Raw genomic sequence first — 19,388 nt, 5'->3', positions numbered from 1 at the left:
ATTTAAAAAAAAATTAGACCAGAGAGAGTGCTCGTGGCTCAGAGCGAGTGTAGCGAAACAGATGGAGGAGATCATACAGCAACAATGGCATCGAACTGTCTGTGCAAGGCCTTTGCAAGTGAGGGTGTGACTCTTAGATTTAGCAGGGGGCAGCCAGCTTTTTCTGAAAGGCCAGACGGTAAATATTTTAGGCTTTGTCATAACTACTCAACTCCGCCACTGCATTGCAAAGGTGGCCATACACAATATGTACGTGAATGAGCGTGGCCATGTTCCAGAAAAACTTTATTTACACAACCAGTCACCCAGCAGTAGTTTGCCAAACCTGAACATAGTATTACAAGGAAAGATACTATAGGACCCTAGGGATGATTATGTCAGGTTGTGGCCCAGAGAGGAGTCCAGCTTTTGATCAGAAAGCCTCATGATGATAATATATGCCCATTCCCATTGTGTCTCTGTGGAACAACCTCTAGGAAGGGGCCTAACTTTGTTGCAGAGGCAAATAGAGTCTCCCTAATCTGATAAATATTGGATTCACGACGGACCCAGCAAAAGATCTGTGGTGTCCAAGAAAGAAAAGCAGACAAGAACTCTCTGTTGAAACTTCATGAGTTCTTTCAGGGAACCGAGTGGGATGGGCCCTGGCCAGGGGGCTTCCTGGCGGGGAGGAGAGGGAAACTACGTGCCTCCCTAGAGGGAGCTGACCTGGACTTAAGCCAGGGTTCACTCACCCTTCTCGTCTGAGAATGGTGGCTGATGGCTTAACTCCTTCCTGTCCTGCATTGTCCCTGTCTTATTGCCTCAGGAAACAGTGATGTAAGGAGACTAAAAGGTCCTTGACACAATTAGCAATAATCGCGCCTCGGATAAACCTCATTGGCTACGATACTGCCACTGCGCAAAGCTTAGGGTCCTTGACACAAAATATCTCATCTCTTCCTTACCTCTCTCAACCTCATTCCTACTCTTTTTTTTTTTTTTAAGATTTTATTTATTTATTTGACAGAGAGAGAGAGAGTGAGAGCAGGAACACAAGCAGGGGGAGTGGGAGAGGGAGAAGCAGGCTTCCCGCAGAGAAGGGAGCCCAATGCGGGGCTCGATCCTAGGACCCTGGGATCACGACCTGAGCCGAAGGCAGACGCCCAACGACTGAGCCACCCAGGCGCCCCCCTACTCTCTTTTATAGAGGCCTCCTCCAAGGACTCAGGTGTCATTCTCACAAGCATACACACATTTTTCATATACGTCCACAGGTACACATATTTCCATAAACACACATAGAAATACATAAGAAGGCATACATGCACATTTCAACAATTGGGACATTATACTAATGTAAAGAAAAACATTACATTTAAACAATGAAATACCATACAGACAATAAAAATTGTTTTTAAAAAGAAATTAATGATGTGGGGAAATACTCAGGATAAATATAAAAGACTAGCAAAAGTATATATATATCATCCCAAGTCTTTTTTTTTTTTAAAGATTTTTTTTTTTTTAAAGATTTTATTTATTTGACAGAGAGAGACACAGCAAGAGATGGAACACAAGCAGGGGGAGTGGGAGAGGGAGAAGCAGGCCTCCCGCCGAGCAGGGAGCCCGATGCGGGGCTCGATCCCAGGACTATGGGATCATGACCTGAGCTGAAGGCAGATGCTTAATGACTGAGCCACCCAGGCGCCCCAAAAGTCTTTTTTATGTACACACACACACACACATGCACACTAGCAATTCATTATAGAAAAAAAAAATCCCCAATTTTGGATGAGTTTTAAATTCTTCATTACACTTTTCAGTATTGAAAAAAACTTTTTTAAAAGATTTTGTTTATTTATTTGAGACAGAGAGAGTGAGCATGAGAAGGGGGTGTCAGAGGGAGAAGCAGACTCTCCACTGAGCAGAAAGCTGGACATGGGGCTCGATCCTGGGACTCCGGGATCATGACCTGAGCTGAAGGCAGATGCTTAACCAACTGAGCCACCCAGGCACCCCTAAAACACCTTTTGTGATGAGAATGCTGTGATAAGATGAAATAAGGTTATTTTTAAAAAGAACATACAATGAAAAGCCTAATTCTCTATATTTACCAAACGCACAGAAATAGTACTTATGTTGCAGGTACTAGACTAAGTGGTTTATAAGTATGAATTATTTTTTTAAGATTTTATTTATTTATTTGAGAGAGAAAGCATAAGCACTGGGAGGGGGAGAAGCAGACTCCCCGCTGAGCAGGGAGCCTGACGTGGGGCTCGATCCCAGGACCCAGGGATCATGCCCTGAGCCAAAGGCAGACACTTAACCAACTGAGCCACCCAGAAGTCCCTACAAATATGAATTAATATTCAGAAGACCCCTAAGAGGCGAGTACTATAATTGTTTCTATTTTATCAACGACAAAGCTGACACGTGTAGATGAGATCAGTTGCCTGGCCACACAGTTAGCAAGTGGTCTAGGCAAGTTCTGAATGCAGGCAGTCAAGACTCTAGAACTTGCACACTTGACCAGATAACTGCCTCTCTGTAGCTACGGCTAAGTGATGTACGATTTTTTGGTGGGAGATGGTGTGGGTGGGCTCTCCAGGCAACCAGAGAATGCTAGTTAGTGATACGTTTTGTTCCCTAATGTCTTCCATGTCAGTACATAAGAAAGAAAATGCCTCAGGGTGCCTGGGTGGCTCAGTCGGTTAAGTGTCTGACTCTTGATCTCAGCTCAGGTCTTGATCTCAGTGTCGTGAGTTCAAGCCCCACATTGGGCTCTATGCTGGGCGTGGAACCCACTTAAAAAAAAAGTCTCGTGTTAGCCTAGATTTCCTTTATTATAAAAATTAGTTCCTACCACATTTACTGTGCTATTGTGTGGGAATGGTGGGTAACACAAAGCAAGGAAAGAAAATGGCCCCTTCTCAGGAGCTTGCATTGTGCGGCGGTAAGCATTAGCATCTGCCCCCAACTGCACAACTGCTCCTTTCTGTCTGTCCAGCTGACCCTGACCTCTGTACTGGGACTGCGCACGATCTTATTAAATGAAAATCCCAAAAGATGTCATAGGATCTTTTGGAGGCCGATAGAGGAGGTCGCCACAGAGGGACTGCTTCGGTAAAGTCTAAGGTCCCAGATGTAGCCCAGATGCGGCAGACGCTCCATGAATATTTGATGAGCTAAACAGAGGAAGTGGTGAAGTCTGCAGCTGTCCCCCAGAATGGGGGCACCAACCAGACACCCAGACGTGGGAGAGCAGAGGAACGAGCGTGGACACCGCGTCCTGCTGATGACTTATGAAGGGCTGAAAGCAGCCTGCATGTATCGGTGGCAATCGGACATGCACCCTGGGCAACCGGATTGTCCTTCTGCAGGATCGCTGCATCTGGACCTCAAGCTCTTCTTGACGTGGTTACCTACTGTGGTTAGCTGTTCTGGTGACAGAGGACCGGGATTTGCTCTAGCTTGGCAGGAAGGGGAAGAAAAGGGCTGTTAAGTCCCTGTTCTTGGCCTTAGGGAGGAGCACCCAGCTCGGAGCGCACAGCTGCTGTGGGCAGATGTTGCTCATTGTTCCTAAGAGGCGAGCAGTGCCTTCCCAGCACGAAGGGGAGAGCAGGGGAGAGCCAGGTAGGACGCAAAGGGGCAGACCGAGTTGTGACAGCCTTCCTTCTGTTAAGCCAAGCTGATCCACTATGGGAAATGAAGGATTTCCTGAATGTTGAAGGCATCTGTAGCCAATGAAAACACATTTCAGAGGCAAGTAGGAACTGTCTGCTAATGATCTGTTGTGCTGGATTATTCATGAGAACACTTCCATAGGAAGAGCAAAATAGCAGTTAACTGGCTTTGGCAAGAATGACAGGAATTGGTTTGGTTAGGTGGGATCCACCCTTCATGATGGATTCTACCTTCAACTCTCTTCAGGAAGACTGGTGGCAGAAAGACTCTGTGTGTGACCACTGAGCACAAAAGGCATGCCTCTTGCGCAGACCCTCCACGCGCCAGCAAATGCTGTCCTCACCTGGGGCCCAGAGGGGAACGTGGCTTCCTTTCTTAGGCTGGAAATAGATCCTTGCAGTGGGATTTAAACTGATACTTGCAGCCTGGATTTGGCCTTCCTTTACTTAATTTCTTGAACAACTATACATTGTATAACAACTATGTATAGGGGACACAAAGAAACATATTATTGAGGAACTTGAGGAATTCATAATGTAGCTGGGGAGATGTTTTTAAGATACATTCTATGACTTAAATCAGATTTCAAATCATCAAAGTAAGAGATATCACAATGTGGTATATACAATTTGGTATAAAATGAACACTTCGGCCCACTGAGTAAGAGAGGAAGAAGTTCCAGGGGCTGGAACAGCCTAGAAGCTTCCTGAAGTGATTGATCTGGGTGCTAAAGGATGGGGAGAGAAAGGCAAGAACCAAGGGCAGACGTAGAAATGACCTAGCACAGGGGTGGGCAAAATACAACCTGTGGGCCGTATCTGGCCCACCATCTGTTTCTATACAGGCCACGACCTAAGAACAGTTTTTACATTTTTAAATGGTTGGAGGGACGCCTGAGTGGCTCAGTTGGTTAAGCATCTGCCTTCGGCTCAGGTCATGATCCCAGGCTCCTGGGATCGAACCCCATGTCGAGCTCCCTGCTCAGCGGGGAGTCTGCTTGTCCCTCTTCCTCTATCCCTCCGCCCTGCTCATACTCTCTCTCTCTCAAATAAACAAAATCTTTAAAACATTTTCAAATGATTAGAAAATAAGTAATATTTCATGATGTGAAAATTACACAAAATTCAAATTTTGGTGTCCATAAATAAAGTTTTATTGATACACGGCACATTCATTGGTTTGCATATTGTCTCACATTGTCTATGGCTGCTTTGCAGTACGATGGCAGCACTGAGTCGTTAGAACAGAGATTCTCTAGTTACTTTCTGGTCCTTTAGAGGAAACGTTTGCCAATCCTGGGCCTCTAATATGAGAGGGGCAATTAATTGGCTCTTGCTGGAGGGGAGTTTTGAATGTAGGAAATGTAGGAAATTCCATAGTAATGGGTGCCCAGGGATCAGTTATGAAGGATTATTTAATGCCAAGCTAAGGAATATGAACTCAAGACTTGTAGGCAAAGCGTTGAAATTATCATGTACATGACTATAGTTATATTATCTCTATGTACATAGTACAAAATTCCAAAAGGTTCAAAAGGATATTCTGTAAAAAATGTCAGTTTTCCTCGGGGCGCCTGGGTGGGGCTCAGTTGGTTAAGCGACTGCCTTCGGCTCAGGTCATGATCCTGGAGTCCCGGGATCGAGTCCCACATCGGGTTCCCTGCTCAGCGGGGAGTCTACTTCTCCCTCTGGCCCTCCCCTTCTCATGCTCTCTCTCTCTCATTCTCTCTCTCAAATAAATAAATAAAATCTTAAAAAAAAAAAAATGTCAGTTTTCTACCTTGACCTTGACTCAACTCCACAGATGTAGCCACTTACTCATTCTTAGGTTTCTGTACAAAGATAATCTTCTACATACACAAACATATATGAGTTGGCATATATGTGTATTTTTCTATTTAAAACCCCACAAATGGTAGCATGCTATAAAAGTACTGTTTCTGCACCAGAACTTTCAGTCTTATATTTTAGACTTTGTTTTAGGTCAGGACATTCTTCTTTATAGTTGTATAATATGGGTGTACTATCTTATTTACTCAGTTTGACCCAGAAGCTAAAATATTATTTTAGGATGCTTGGTTGAGCAGAGGGGTTCCAGGAAAACTAGAGGCAGAAGAGCAGGCAGGCAGCTGATATGCACATCCAGGAGCCCAGCAGTGAGGGTGGCCTGGCATTCCAGCGTAACCCAGAACTCCAGGCTGCTCAGGGCCATCGTGCTGGGGACCCCTCTCCCCACACTGCTCCCCTGGGGACTCATACCTTGGAGGGTGTGTCAGGAATGGAAGAAGTGGGAGAACCAGGAAAGGTCAAGACACATTTCTTCCCCAGGCAGCGACCATGTAAGTCAACGTCCTCGTAAGGGTTTTCCTTCATTGGCGGATCTGTGGTCAGAGGAAACAAGTCAGGAACTGGGAACATTAAGGAAGTTTTCCTTATCAGATATCTACCCAACATCTTGGTCTCTCCTTGTGGGGATGTCTGATGTCTTGCTATCCATTCATCCCCTTCCTCTTGGACCCTGATTTTTACTGGGGTAACTTCCCATGTCCTCATTCTTAGATGTACAGAGTTAACTCCATTCTGAGTTGCAGTGCTTTAGCCAATCTGAGTATCCCCAGTCCCTGCCTCAGTGTCCAGTTCAGGGAAGGGCTCCTATCCCAAGCTTACGCCAATCAAGGTATGGCACTCCTGGGCTATGAAGGTGAACAAGGGACCTAAACTGGTCTTGTCAGAGTCAGAGTCACAGTGAACCCCAGGATTTTTGTTGGGTACAGGACACGGGCTCTCCTTCCCAACCAAAAGGTACAGATCCCAGGGAGCTGATGGCAGCCGTCATGGAGATCATGGGAAACCTGCTGGGCATGGAGCCAACCCAAGAGATAAGAAACGGGGAGAACAGGCCAGTTCTGGTCATATAAGCCAACAAACTCCCTTGTTATTTCAGCGGGGTCTTCTGTTCTCTGTCTCTGAGAGCTTCCCTGTCAGGTACACACTGAAGACCAGATCTCATACCCACTTCGGACTTGGGAAGCCTACTACTTTGGCAGCAACCCATCTCCACAACCTGGATACTATAATTCAGATCATCTATGGTGAAATTCATAGCTCAGCTAAATAAGCGCCCTTCTTCAGGTCTGTTTCCTCCCACCATGGAGTTTTTTCTCTGGTATTGGTGATTACATGCACATACGCATGTGTGTATATGCCCTACCTGCCCCTTGCATGTGGTCGCATATGGGTTTCTCCTTCTTACCAGCTCCTTTCTTCCCCGACTCACCACCTTCGACCCCAACAAGCAGATGCTGGGCTGAGTTCACACTTCAGTGAAACTGTGATGTTCCCTACAGAGTATTTAACTCACTAATTTAAATGCAAACAAACTCTGTGAATCTGAGCTCCACTTTAGAATTTAAAAGAATTAAGGCCAACATTATGTTTTAATAGTAGACATTCATTTGAGTTTGAATTTTGATGCCCTGTTACTGCCAGCCACACTCCTACAGATTCCGGGAGAGGGTGGTGGCCCGAGTTTTCCTTCATTCAGTAATACTTACACTTTACTGAGCATCTGTGACACATGAGATACTTTACATCCCATTCTCTCCCATCCCCCACCCTACCAGGTAGCTGTCATCATCCTTATTATACAGATGAGAGAATTGAAGTTCAGCGAAGTTCAGTCCCCAGCTCGTTATCATACAGCTAATAGAGCAGAGTCGAGATTCAATCACAGCCACCGAGACTCCATGTCTCCAGCGTGTCCCGCTGCATCATGCTGCCCCCGCGGCTGTTCATCAGCAGCCTTTCCACTCCCCTTCTGGCCCCATGCTCTCACATGTCCCTCGTGGGTCCCCCTCCCACACCCTTCCCGGCTCTCTCATTCATCTGCGTACACGTCTTCAAGACTCTGGGTGTGTGTGTGTGTGTGTGTGTGTGCGCTTCAAGCACTCTCTCCCCTTTCTCACAAACTCATCCCCACACACTGCACGTGGGCCTCTTACCTACAATGTCTTCATAGACGTTCTCCTCTGATAAAGTGCGTGTGAGCCCCAACTTAGTCTGTGCATACCAGTCCACCCTGCTGTTCTCAGAGGAAGACTGCAGTAAGTCTTCAAACTCATAGGACTTTCTGGTTTGTACAAGATGGGAGAAAAACAAACAAGAACTTGAATCAAATTAGGCTGGTCCAGAGATTGTATACCAAACAATTTTCTTCCTGCAAAAATTTCTATTACTGAAATTAACTCTGTTTCTTGTAAGAAGGTATAAAAATCCTTAAATAAGAAGTGTGGCTTTTATTTGGAAGAATATTTATTATGTTATGCCGAGTAAAGGTAGCAAAGTATATATATATATAAAGTACAATCCCAACTTCGGAAGCAAGTATATACATAGAAAAGAAGAAGAAGGGAAGGAAGTGAAATATATAGCTACTATCTCAGGACGAATGGCTTGTGGCTTCTCTTCACTTTCATTTTTCTGGACTTCTTAAATATTCTGCAATGTTTACAGAGCACACATTCATGATGGGAAAGGAGCAGCGATGGCCAGTTCAGAGTGGACCAGAGGCCTGGGCACCTCCCCACTTCTCTCACTTGAGTGGTTATTATCAGAACGAAACCCAGAGGCCAGCTGAGACACCCCAACCCCCCACCCCCACCCCTCAGAGATGGGTGCAAGTACTTCTCTGTCTGTGGCCCGGCTCACTCTGGCTATCGCCCCCGCCTACATCCGCAGGGGCTGTCCCTGCCCTGCTGGTGCTGACCTAATGCGAAGTCCAGCCCCTTCTCTCTCTCTCTCTCTCACACACACAGACAAACACACATACACACACAGCCACTCACCCTGAGTTTCTGTGATTTCTGTAGCTTCACTGAACATTTGGGAGGCCATGAGGTAGACCATATGGTGAAACACACAGAACCTCAGCCACCTCACTGGTTCAGTCCACCTCCTCTTTTTTCTTCTCTCTCCCTATCCTTCCTTAAAATAACCCACAACTCCCCCACCACCCCCAGTTGGAGCAGAACTGCGCTGCCCACTCAGGCTCAGGAGGCTCCTCTTCTACCTCCAGCAGACTTGTCAAGAATTTGTGTTGAACACACACAGGCCTTCCTTGAATGGCGTTTAGGTGAACACGTAGTCTGCCCACACTCATCAGGGCACATCCCCCAGCTGGCTGTGACTTGGTCCTAGCCCTTCCATTTCTCCTGGTCGAGGATGGTCATAACCCTCCCATGGCTCTGTGCATGCACATCTAGCCCAGTGTCCTCTGCATGCTCCACGGTAAACTCTAGCTGACTACTGAGAAATGTATCATGTCTTCACTTCTTCACCCACACTTCCAGTCTCTCTGGCCCCTGGGGATTAAACACACCTGCATACAGATCCTGGATCCTTCATTCACAAGCTTTTTAACCTCAGACGAACCACTTAACTGGGCTGAAACTCACTGTCCTGACTTGAAAAACAGCAATTATCTCAGAGCATTGTCCAAAGAATAGAAATGAGAACGTGTGTAAAGTCCTTAGCACCTGACAAACACGCAACAAATGTTAGCTATTGCTATTACTGTTGTGGTGCTAGTAATTATTTATGTAGCAAATGTTTTATGTTGAACATTTATTGTGGGAGAGGCACTGTGCTCAGGGTTCAATAACTAAGGAGTGACTGAAACAGTCAGGGTCCCTGCCTCAAAGAGCTTACATTCCAGGGAGGAAGACAGACGTTCAACCAGAGCATGCACAAATAAACAGAACAGTAAACTGTGTTAAGCTCAGTGATGGAAAAGCACAGTGAGACTATCAAGGAGGCCTCATTTTAGGTTGGGGATGCATCAGGAAGGTGGTGCTGACAAAGTCACTCATTAAAGCTGAGATCTGGAGGACAGAAGAAAGACCTCAGCTGGGGGAAGAGTGTTCCAAGAAAAGGAAAGGGCCACAGGGAACTTGGTGCATTTGTGGAGGGACACACACATTCGGCAAGGCTGCACTGCAGGGGCAGGGTGGTGAGTGCCAGGTGATGAGAGGGCAGTGCCAGGCAGGGGCCATTTGCCTGCCTTCCTCGCTTTGGTGGTTTCTAGCATTTTCTTTTCTTTTTTTTTAAGTAGGCTCCACACCCAACGCGGGCCCCAAACTCACAACCCTGAGACCAAGACCTGAGTTGAGACCAAGAGTCGGACGCTCAACCCACTGAGCCACCAGGCGCCCCCGGGATTTCTTACATTTTAAATCTTTTCCTCTCGGCTAGCTTCTTTCCCTCTTTAAACACGCACAGGTTTCCCCTAGAAAAACTTCCACTGGAAGCAATGACCCTCGTAGTTCTGCGATTTCTCACCTTCCTTGCCAACATTTTAAACTGGCGTGGGTTGGGGGGCTGGGCGGAGGAGGGAAGAGCTTGAGGCTGTCTGACTATTCCTTTACTGGACCTCACTGGTTTTTCTTCCCTTTATCTTCTCAATCTGGCGTCTGTATGCATCCCTTTACTGAAGCGGCTCCCTGAAGCTCACCAGTGAGTTTCTGGTAAAACCTAACCACTTCCTGGGACCTTTCTTTGCAGGATACCACTTGGTTTCTGCAGCGTCAGGGAGCGGTGCTCAAAGTGCAATCTGTGGGCCAGGGCTGGTATTCCAATGCGACAGGTACAGAAATTGAGAATAAACGTTTAGAAACTTAAAAATTTCTTTTGCTTTTTTTTTTTTTTTTTTTTTAAAGTAATTTCTACACCCAGTATGGGGCTCGGACTCACGACCGCAAGATCAAGAGTCACGTGCTCTACAGATTGACCCAGACTGCTGCCCCTGTGTTGAGAAACTTTTAAAGCAATTTGACAGAATAATTTCTTAAAAGACAACTGAAGCTTGCTTGTATAATGTTGTCTTTTTTCATGTCATTTCTCTGGTCATTCTCTTTGTATTTTACAAAAGTATTGTTCAGCACAGGGTTGCAAACACGGGCAGAGAGGTCCCCCCTAGGGTTTGAGGGGCTGGGTGCAAGGCTGCCCACATGCTACTTCCCTTCTCACACTTCCTGTGCCTTCACTGGCAGCTCTCTTCCTTGTCCTCCCCCTCTTTCTGGGCTTTGGGCGTGTCCCAAGGTTTTTCTTCTTTAGATTCGAAACTTCATTATCTCCACATCTGAATTCATCACCCCTTATCTCCACCTCATCCTTGCTCCTTTATGAACCTGAACTCAGCACGTAGGGCAGGAATACAAAGAAAGGCCAAGCTTCCAGCTTCCAGCTTAGGTCCCCATGGTCTTAAGTCAGGCCATGAGGCTGAAACTGTCACCCACGCCCTAGGGTGCCTGACTCACGCACAGGAGCTCATGCTGCTAAGTAAGGGCTATCTCTCCATGAGCCCCTTCTTCCTCCCCTTGAGGTGTCCAGTCAGGAGAGGAAGGACTGAGCTTCAGAGCTCCAGAAGATGGGGATGTGGTGGTGGGGGGGGGGGAGGTGGGAAGCAGGTCTGAGTTGTTTTCTCTAGGATGGGATTGCGCTGTGCTGTGTGTCCCCTGGAACACTCCCTAGTCGGGGAGACCGTTAGCCCAGGCTGGTATTAGCCAGGCAGCTACTTGGGGATGGGGATGTGGTGGTCTGTGGCCCAGAGAAGAGTGAAGTTACTGGCCTGGAGTGGGCCACAGCTCCTGGGTTTCCCTGCTGAGTTAACCAGATCATGTTAGCTAGAGTCCCCAGCATGCACACTACCTAGATTTGGTAGGGAAGATGCAAACTGTTCAAAGAGACCACAGAATCATTCACTCAACATTTACTGAGTAGCGACTAAGGGCTTTACTTGGATTAGCATGTTCGAACTTTGCAACAACCTTGTGCAGAATTACTATTATTATACATGTTTTATATGTGAGGAGACAGAGAGGGAGAGAGGTTAGATAAATTGCTCAAGGTCACATGGGGAGAAAGTGATGGAGCCAGGGTCAGAACCCAGGTTGTTTGGCCAGTGAATTGTGCTCTTAACAGCACAGGCACTAAGTGGAGCATGGACACAAGTCAATGCGGGAGGAAAGCTGTAGTCACAAAAGGGTTTTAATTCCTTTATTTACATATTAACCTTGAGAAAAAGGCAATTTCAGAAGGCTAACAGTAACCACATCCAAATTGGCTTCTCTTGTTTAAACATTTCCATTGTTCCACATCCAGTCTGTATGTTTAACAAGCACCTTCTGGGGTTTGAGCTGAGCCCACAGCTGGTGATGCAAAGGCAAGAAGTCCCTGCCTTCGGGGAGCCCACAGCCTGCTGAAGGGGTGTAACCTCCTCTCTGCCTCAGTTTGCTTCTTGGGCCCTCAAATTATCATGTGATTGTGGTACTTCTTAGTTTTAGAGATGCTGGAATGATCTGATGGGTTCACTGAAGTTTGCGAACATGGGTTATAATTCAGGTCATATCCCAGTTTCAACAACCAATGCCAAATACTGTGATTTCAAGTAGTATTTTGAAGGTTACTTGTGACTTTTCCATATTTTTGTAAATGAAATACTAACTTAAGAGCTCATCCCCCATTTCCATTTGAATGACCCATGGGAATCTCAAAATGAATAAATACATAGTTGAACTCAGCCTCCCACACCCCCTCCCTGATGAGGATCAGCCCCTCCTCCAGTGCTCCTCAGCAAAGGCTATCACCATCTGTCCCCATGTTTACGCCTCAAACCTGGGAGTCCCGTCCAAACCCCTTCGCCATGAGCACCCATCTCTAACCAATGAATCGGGGAGTGCTACCCGCAAAGCATTCCCAGTACTCACCACTTCCCTCAGTCCCCACTGCGGTGAAATCACAGGCTAACCCCAGTGTCTCCTGGCTCTGCCTTACCCCCCACAGCTACCCACCGGGCCCACTGGTGCCCCACCCAGCCAGCTTTTCACAAATGCAAATCAGGTTGGGACTCTCCCCTTCTTAAAAACTTTGAAATGTTTCCCATTCCTCTTAAGCGGTAGGCCCAAATCCTTGCCTGGTCTAGGGGACTCTTCCAGAGCGGGCTGCAAAAGACCTGCGGGCCTCAGCTCACACCCTTCCTGACCCCTCTGGCCACACTCCTGCCTTCAGGGCCTCCAGCATGATAAAGCCTTTCTTGCTCCAGAACCTTCATCTGTTTCTCACCTGAACACCCATCTCCCACCTTCCTCCTTGCCTGGGAACCTCAGGCCTCAGTCTGAGGGCCGCTTCCTCCCCAGTCTGGCCCTGTTTCCATGACAGGCAAGATACCCCTACCGAACATTCTCTTAGCACCATGGGCTTCCTGCAGCACTGACTGCGGTTATAGTTCCTAACTGCAGAGTTGTGTGCCTCTAACTATCACTAGTCCGTAAGGTCCATGAGGCCAGGGTCTCAGTCTGTTCTGTTCATTGCTATATGCTAATATCACAGAGGTGCATGATAAATATTTGTTGGTTGAATAAATGAGCGAATATATTTTTTTAATTTTATTTTTTTTATTTTTATTTATTTATTTATTTATTTATTTATTTATTTTTTAAGATTTTTTTATTTAGTTATTTGACAGAGAAAGACACAGTGAGAGAGGGAACACAAGCAGGGGGAGGGGGAGAGGGAGAAGCAGGCTTCCCGCGGAGCAGGGAGCCCGATGTGGGGCTCGATCCCAGGAGCCTGGGATCATGACCTGAGCTGAAGGCAGACGCTTAACGACTGAGCCACCCAGGCGCCCCTTAATTTTATTTTTTTTTTTAAGATTTTTTTTATTTATTCATTTGAGACACAGAGATACAGAGAGAGCATGAGCAGGGGGAGAGGCAGAGGGAGAGGGAGCTGAGCCAGGAGCCCGATGTGGGGCTTGATCCCATACCTGGGATCGTGGCCTGAGCTGAAGGCAGACGCTTAGCCATCTGAGCCACTCAGGCACCCCAATGAGTGAATATTTTAAAAGCTGGTTTTAATGGCCAAATTTACTGCTTATAATTTATCCCTCCTTTGGGGTAAAAAAAAAAAAAAATAAGGAGCTGTATTCTTGGAGCTAAGTTTTAACCAACTGTTTTGAACACATTTCCCCCAGGATTATTTTCAGCTGTGACTTAAACATGCTTGGAGAGCCTGGGACCTAGCCACTACTTAAAACACCATTCAGATGGGCTAGAAACTGTAAAAACCATGCTCTGATTCCCTCATCCACCTGGAGCTGCCACACTCTCTTCTTACCTCCATCCCCAGCGACCACACACAGCTCTTTCCCATGTCCCACCACACCCTCGGGAAGGGCATTCATGCCACTAGGTGATCAGAGTAGGGGGCTAAGTGGGAGAATGCTTATGTTAGCCCACACTCTTACTGGTGACCCACTCCATCAATTGCTACTGCTACTCACGTTGGGTTTCTGCTTATCTCTATCCTGAATCCAAAACAGAAACGTCAGAAGAAAAACCATCTCTATTCACCATCATGTCCAACATCCAACCATTTCCACTTCCAATGGGAAATAAGACCTGACAGTCACTGCTCTAATATAGAATAACAACCATCCTCTCTATTCTTCCCCCACCCCCCCACCGCCCTCTCTATTCTCATCTCTTTGTTTTCTAATGCAACCACCATTAAAATAAAACAGAATCAAGCTCCTCCAACCCTTTCAAATAACTTTTGCTCTAAGTCTCAAATTAATCAAACAATTTGCCCCTTTGAAGATTTTAAACACTCACGGTTTTTTTTTTTTTAAGATTTTATTTATTTATTTGACAGAGAGAGAGAGACAGCGAGAGAGGGAACACAAGCAGGGGGAGTGGGAGAGAGAGAAGCAGGCTTCCCGCGGAGCAGGGAGCCCTATGTGGGGCTCGATCCCAGGACACTGGGATCATGACCTGAGCTGAAGGCAGACGCTTAACGACTGAGCCACCCAGGCGCCCCTGTTGGTTTTTTTTTTTAAGATTTATTTACTAATTTAAGAGAGAGAGAGAAAGACAGAGAAAGCACTGCACTCATGAGTGTGCACGCCCAAGTGGGGGGAGGGGCAGAGGGAGAGGGAGAGAGAGAATCTCAGCATACTCCCTGCTGAGCACGGAGCCCAACACAAGGCTCGATCCCATGACCCTGAGATCATGACCTGAGCCAAAACCAAGAGTGAGACAATTAACCGACTGAGCCACCCAGGTGCCCCTAAACACTCAGTGTTTTGTTTTGTTTTGTTTTGTTTTTAGATTTTATTTATTTATTTGAGAGAGAGAGAGAGCACAAGCAGCGGGAGTGACAGAGGGAGAGGGAGCAGCAGGCTCCCAGCTGAGCAGGGAGCCCCACGTGGGGCTCGATCCCAGGACCCTGGGATCATGACCTGAGCCAAAAGCAGACGCATAACCGACTGAGCCCCCCCGGCGCCCCTCCACACTTAGTTTTTAGACACAGCCATTAGAGTTGCCTCATGGACGTCATGTTGACTGGGACAGACTCATAATGACAGGGACAGACCACAGTGTGGCTGGTAAGTTAACTTAGCCACTAACTGGGTAAGAGCTGAGGGATGCTGTCCAGCCAGACGACTCTGGGAATCCCAGTCAGTCCTGCAGAAGATGGAAATTATTGAATCAGTAACAGCAGGCATGTGATTTGGCAGCCATATAATGACCAAGGTTTCACATCCTCCAAAAGTTCTCCAAGTCCTACGCTAAAGCTATACAATGCCAAAATAATTAGTTGAAAAGCTGAAATTTTGGTCAACATCGTTATTTGGTTTCATAAAGATCTAAAAACTCCATCATAGGATCAAATTAAACTAAAATTAAAAATCTGCATTCCAGTATGGTGATTAACATAACATAATAAAAAAAAAAATCTGCATTCCAGTTCAAACATTTGGGGCATATAGATACATGTGAATTCAGGATGCTGCTTACACTTACAAAATAGTAACTTTCCTTGTTAAATGTTGGCTTTAAGGCATTCCTGCCAGAGTTATTCAGCACATGCCACAGAACATACACAACCAAGTGAGTGCTGCTGTAGGGACCTTATCTTTGGAATTTCCTGACATTTAAGGGTTTCTCATTTCCCATTTTAGGATCGAAGGCACAAGTCCTTGTATTTAATTTCCTGGGGCTTTAGAGAAATGAAGAAAGGAGAAAGGGATGAAAGGAGGAAGGGGAGAGAACACAGAAAGGAGAAAAAAGGGAAGAGAATGAAAAGAAAGAAGACATTTTCTCAAACTGAGAATCCGAGTCCACTGGTTTGGCTCCCTCGGAAGTGGACTCATCAGCCTATGAAAATAAGCCCAATACATTCTCTGAAGTGTGCAGCCTGGCCATGTAATTCTAAACCCTCCCAACCTCAAAATCCTTAATCATTTCTTTCTTCAACCTTGGCTTGGCTCTCCTGCCTCAGAGAGGGCAGTAAGTCTGCCAAATTCTGAGTTGAGCCTCTTCTTTTTGTTAAGAGATAGGACCACGATAAAAAGTACACTTTATTTTTTTAAAGCAGAAAATGAACATCGTGCCCTAATCACCCCCATTGTACTATTTTAAACAAAAGGAAAAATCCAAAGCCAAAATGCTTAAAACACAGCTGATGCAACCATATTCAAACTGGCCAAGAAAAATTTCATCTTTGAACTGAAACTAAGTAACTTTAGCTGGTTTTAAAGAGAATGCTGGAAGACTGCAAAGAGCAGATGGTAGCTACCAGAGAAAAGATAATGGGAATAACTGTTCACCAGGTTGATCTGTCTGCCCAGTGATGACACAGGGGAAAGACTCTGATTTCTCAGAAGCAACCTGCCCCTGAGAGAGGGGGCCTTCCTGGAGGAACAGCCCAGAAAGGGCACGGAAGAACTGCTGTCAAGACACACTGGGGTCATGAGCAGAAAGGTCACTCCAGTACTTAGGCACGTGGGCTTTGGCACCAGTTTGGGAAAGGATTTAGAACTGGAGATGGATACAAGCTTTCTCAGAACATAAACAAGGAAGCCTCTAAGTTCTTCGATAGATCCTACATACCACTGATACCCAAGCCTGGTAAAGATAGTACAATAAAAGTCAAGTAAACACCAGTCCCATTTATGGAATACTGACACAAAAATCTTAAATAAAATATTAGCAAACAGAATTCTGCAGTATATTAAGAGAGGAACAAACCAGGACCAAATGGGAGTTCATTCCCAAAATGTAAGAATGGGTTAATATTAGGATATAAAGTCATTATTCATAGGTCAAAGGACAGGAACCATATGATCATATAAAGCTACTGAAAAGTAACTTGACAAAATCCAACATTCAATCCTAATTTTTAAAACTCCTAGTAAAAAAATAAGTATAGGTGCCTGGGTGGCATAGTCATTTGAGCATCCGACCCGGTTTCAGCTGATCTCAGGGTCGTGAGATGGAGCCCTCTGTCAGGCTCTGTACTGGGCTTGGAGCCTGCTTAGGATTCTCCCTCTCCCTCTGCCCCTCTCCCTCCCTGTTACCCACTTAAGCGCTCTCTCTCTCTTTCTAAAAAAGAAAAAAAATTTTTATTATTTTATTTTAGTTTTATTTTTTTTTAAAGATTTTATTTATTTATTTGACACACACAGAGAGACAGCTAGAGAGGGAATACAAGCAGGGAGAGTGGGAGAGGGAGAAGCAGGCTCCTGGCTGAGCAGGGAGCCTGATGCGGGGCTCGATCCCAGGACCCTGGGATCATGACCTGAGCTGAAGGCAGACACTTAATGACTGAGCCACCCAGGTGCCCCGAAAAAAAATTTTTTTTAAATCATAAGGGGTGCCTGGGTGGCTCAGTCGGTTAAGCGTCTGTCTTCGGCTGGGGTCATGATCCCCACATCAGGCTCCTTGCTTGGTGGGGAGCCTGCTTCTCCCTCTCCCTCTGCTGCTCCCCCTGCTTGTGCTCTCTCTCTGTCAAATAAATAAAATCTTAAAAAATAAAATAAAATAAAATAAAAAAGGAAGGTGAAAAAAAAAGTGGTAACATTGAAAGATCTCCATGATATCCTAAGTAAAAAACAGTGTATATAGCATGATTTCTTTTTTTTAAAGGACATAATTTCTACCTACCTATCTACCTACCTACCTACCTACCTATCTGGAATATGCAAACTTTTTCCCTTGGAAGACAACATAAGAAATTATGTTTTTTGCAGCCGAAACAACCCTACCTGACAGATCGTGTTGAGTAGGAGAGTGATGTGATCGAATGTATTTCTAGAAAACTGCTCTGGCTGCTACGGAGGAGTACCTTGGGGTGGGAGGTGGATACGAGACAACTAAGCTGCTAGGAGAGTAGAGCAGAGGTAGTCAGATTCAAGATAATGTTTAAAACTAGAACCGAACAGCTTGCTGATAAATTAGATTAGGGTTGTGTGAAAAAGAGAGGAATCACAAAACTCCTAGGTTTTGGCCTAAGTGCAACAAAGGGTGATGCCATTTAATAAGATGGCCATTATCTGGGGAGGAGATGCTTAGCAGTGGCTGGATTGGGAATTTAGGTTTGGACACGTTCAGTCCAAACTATTAGATAACCAAATGGAGACCCATGCAGGGGATGACTCTGCAAACCTTCGCTGAAGAGGGAGCCAGGGCTGTAGGAATACATGTGGGGGTCATAAGCATGAAACTGACATTTAAAGCCATGGGACTGAATGAGCTCATTTAGGGAGTGAGGCAGATGGAAGAGAGAAGTGTCTGCTCTGACCCAGGATGGTGTGTCGGGGGTGTTATTCTGACACTCGGAGGGAGAGGGGAATGGAACTGAGAAGGAGCAGTGTGTGAAAGCAGGACCCCCAGGAAAGTAGGTGATCTAGAAGCCCAGTGAACGCAGTGTTTCCAGGGAGGGAGTGAAGTTGTTCCTCCAACACCAAGAGATGTCACGTAAGAAAAGAACAGAGAACTGGCAACTGGATTTAGTGAGATGGGGGGGTCACAGGTGGCCTTGTGTCAAGAGCAGTTTCAGGATAAGCGGCAAAAGCCCAACTGCAGGGAGTCAAGGGGAAAACAGAAGGTGCAGAATGGGTGACCAGAGCAGAGACATCGGTTTTGAGTTTTGCTCTGTGGCTGGTTTCCAGATTAGTGGGGATCAAACCAATTAGCACATCCCAGAAATGGGGCAGAAATTAGTTCTCAAAGCAGGAAAGAAATGGTTTCCAACATGCAAATTTGACCTTCAAGCGTGCACATGCTTTATTATCTAATGTACGATTTTGACATTAGAAAATATTTAGGGTGTGCCTCTTTACATATAAATGAGGAAACAGAGGCTTTGGGAGGTCGAACAACTTGTTCGAGGTCTCACAGATAGACGGCGACAGGGCCGAGGCAGACCCGGGCTGTGTTTCTAGAGCTCATACCAAGAAAAAACATGAAGAAAGGAGCCAGGGGACATTGGAAGCACCATGCACTAGTGGGGGACGGTAGTGGCAGATGAGTGTCAATGAGCATGAATTAGTCCATTGCCAGAGTTAACTGAGTTTTCGTTGAAGTCTTGGTTAGTGGCAGAAATACGAGTACTTATCATGTCCAAAAGGTACATTTTCAAAGCCAATACCCAGTTTGAGGACAGAGAACACAAAACACAGGCATCGCTTATCACGTCTCCGGGTTTCATCAATACACTGTCTCAAGCCATGAACGGTCTCGACCAACTACAGATCCATCCGTTTAGTAAAACCAGGAATTCGCTGAGAGCGGCTGTGATGCCGCATAAACCACTGGAGCAGAGTCCGCCGTCACCTACCTGTGGTCAGCGCTGTGATGCCGCATAAACCACTGGAGCAGAGTCCGC

The 19,388-nt window shown here is 46.0% G+C and overlaps 1 protein-coding gene and 1 pseudogene across 1 annotated transcript in view; both read right to left on the bottom strand.

Annotated features, from left to right (window-relative positions):
* The window catches only part of DENND2A (DENN domain containing 2A), a 100,360-nt gene that overhangs the window by 48,906 nt on the left and 32,066 nt on the right, over window positions 1-19,388 (bottom strand). Inside the window, exons 4-5 of the mRNA XM_032401453.1 lie at window positions 7,667-7,794; window positions 5,925-6,046 (exon numbers count right to left, since the gene is read on the bottom strand). Of these exons, the coding sequence (XP_032257344.1) occupies window positions 5,925-6,046; window positions 7,667-7,794 (250 nt within the window). The remainder of the gene's footprint in view (window positions 1-5,924; window positions 6,047-7,666; window positions 7,795-19,388) is intronic.
* On the bottom strand, window positions 793-909 carry LOC116631201 (annotated as a pseudogene).

The sequence above is a fragment of the Phoca vitulina genome, unplaced genomic scaffold (assembly GCF_004348235.1).
Source record: "Phoca vitulina isolate PV1807 unplaced genomic scaffold, GSC_HSeal_1.0 scaffold4, whole genome shotgun sequence".
In the NCBI taxonomy this organism is placed as follows: domain Eukaryota; kingdom Metazoa; phylum Chordata; class Mammalia; order Carnivora; family Phocidae; genus Phoca; species Phoca vitulina.
This window is presented reverse-complemented; position numbering and strand designations above follow the sequence as displayed.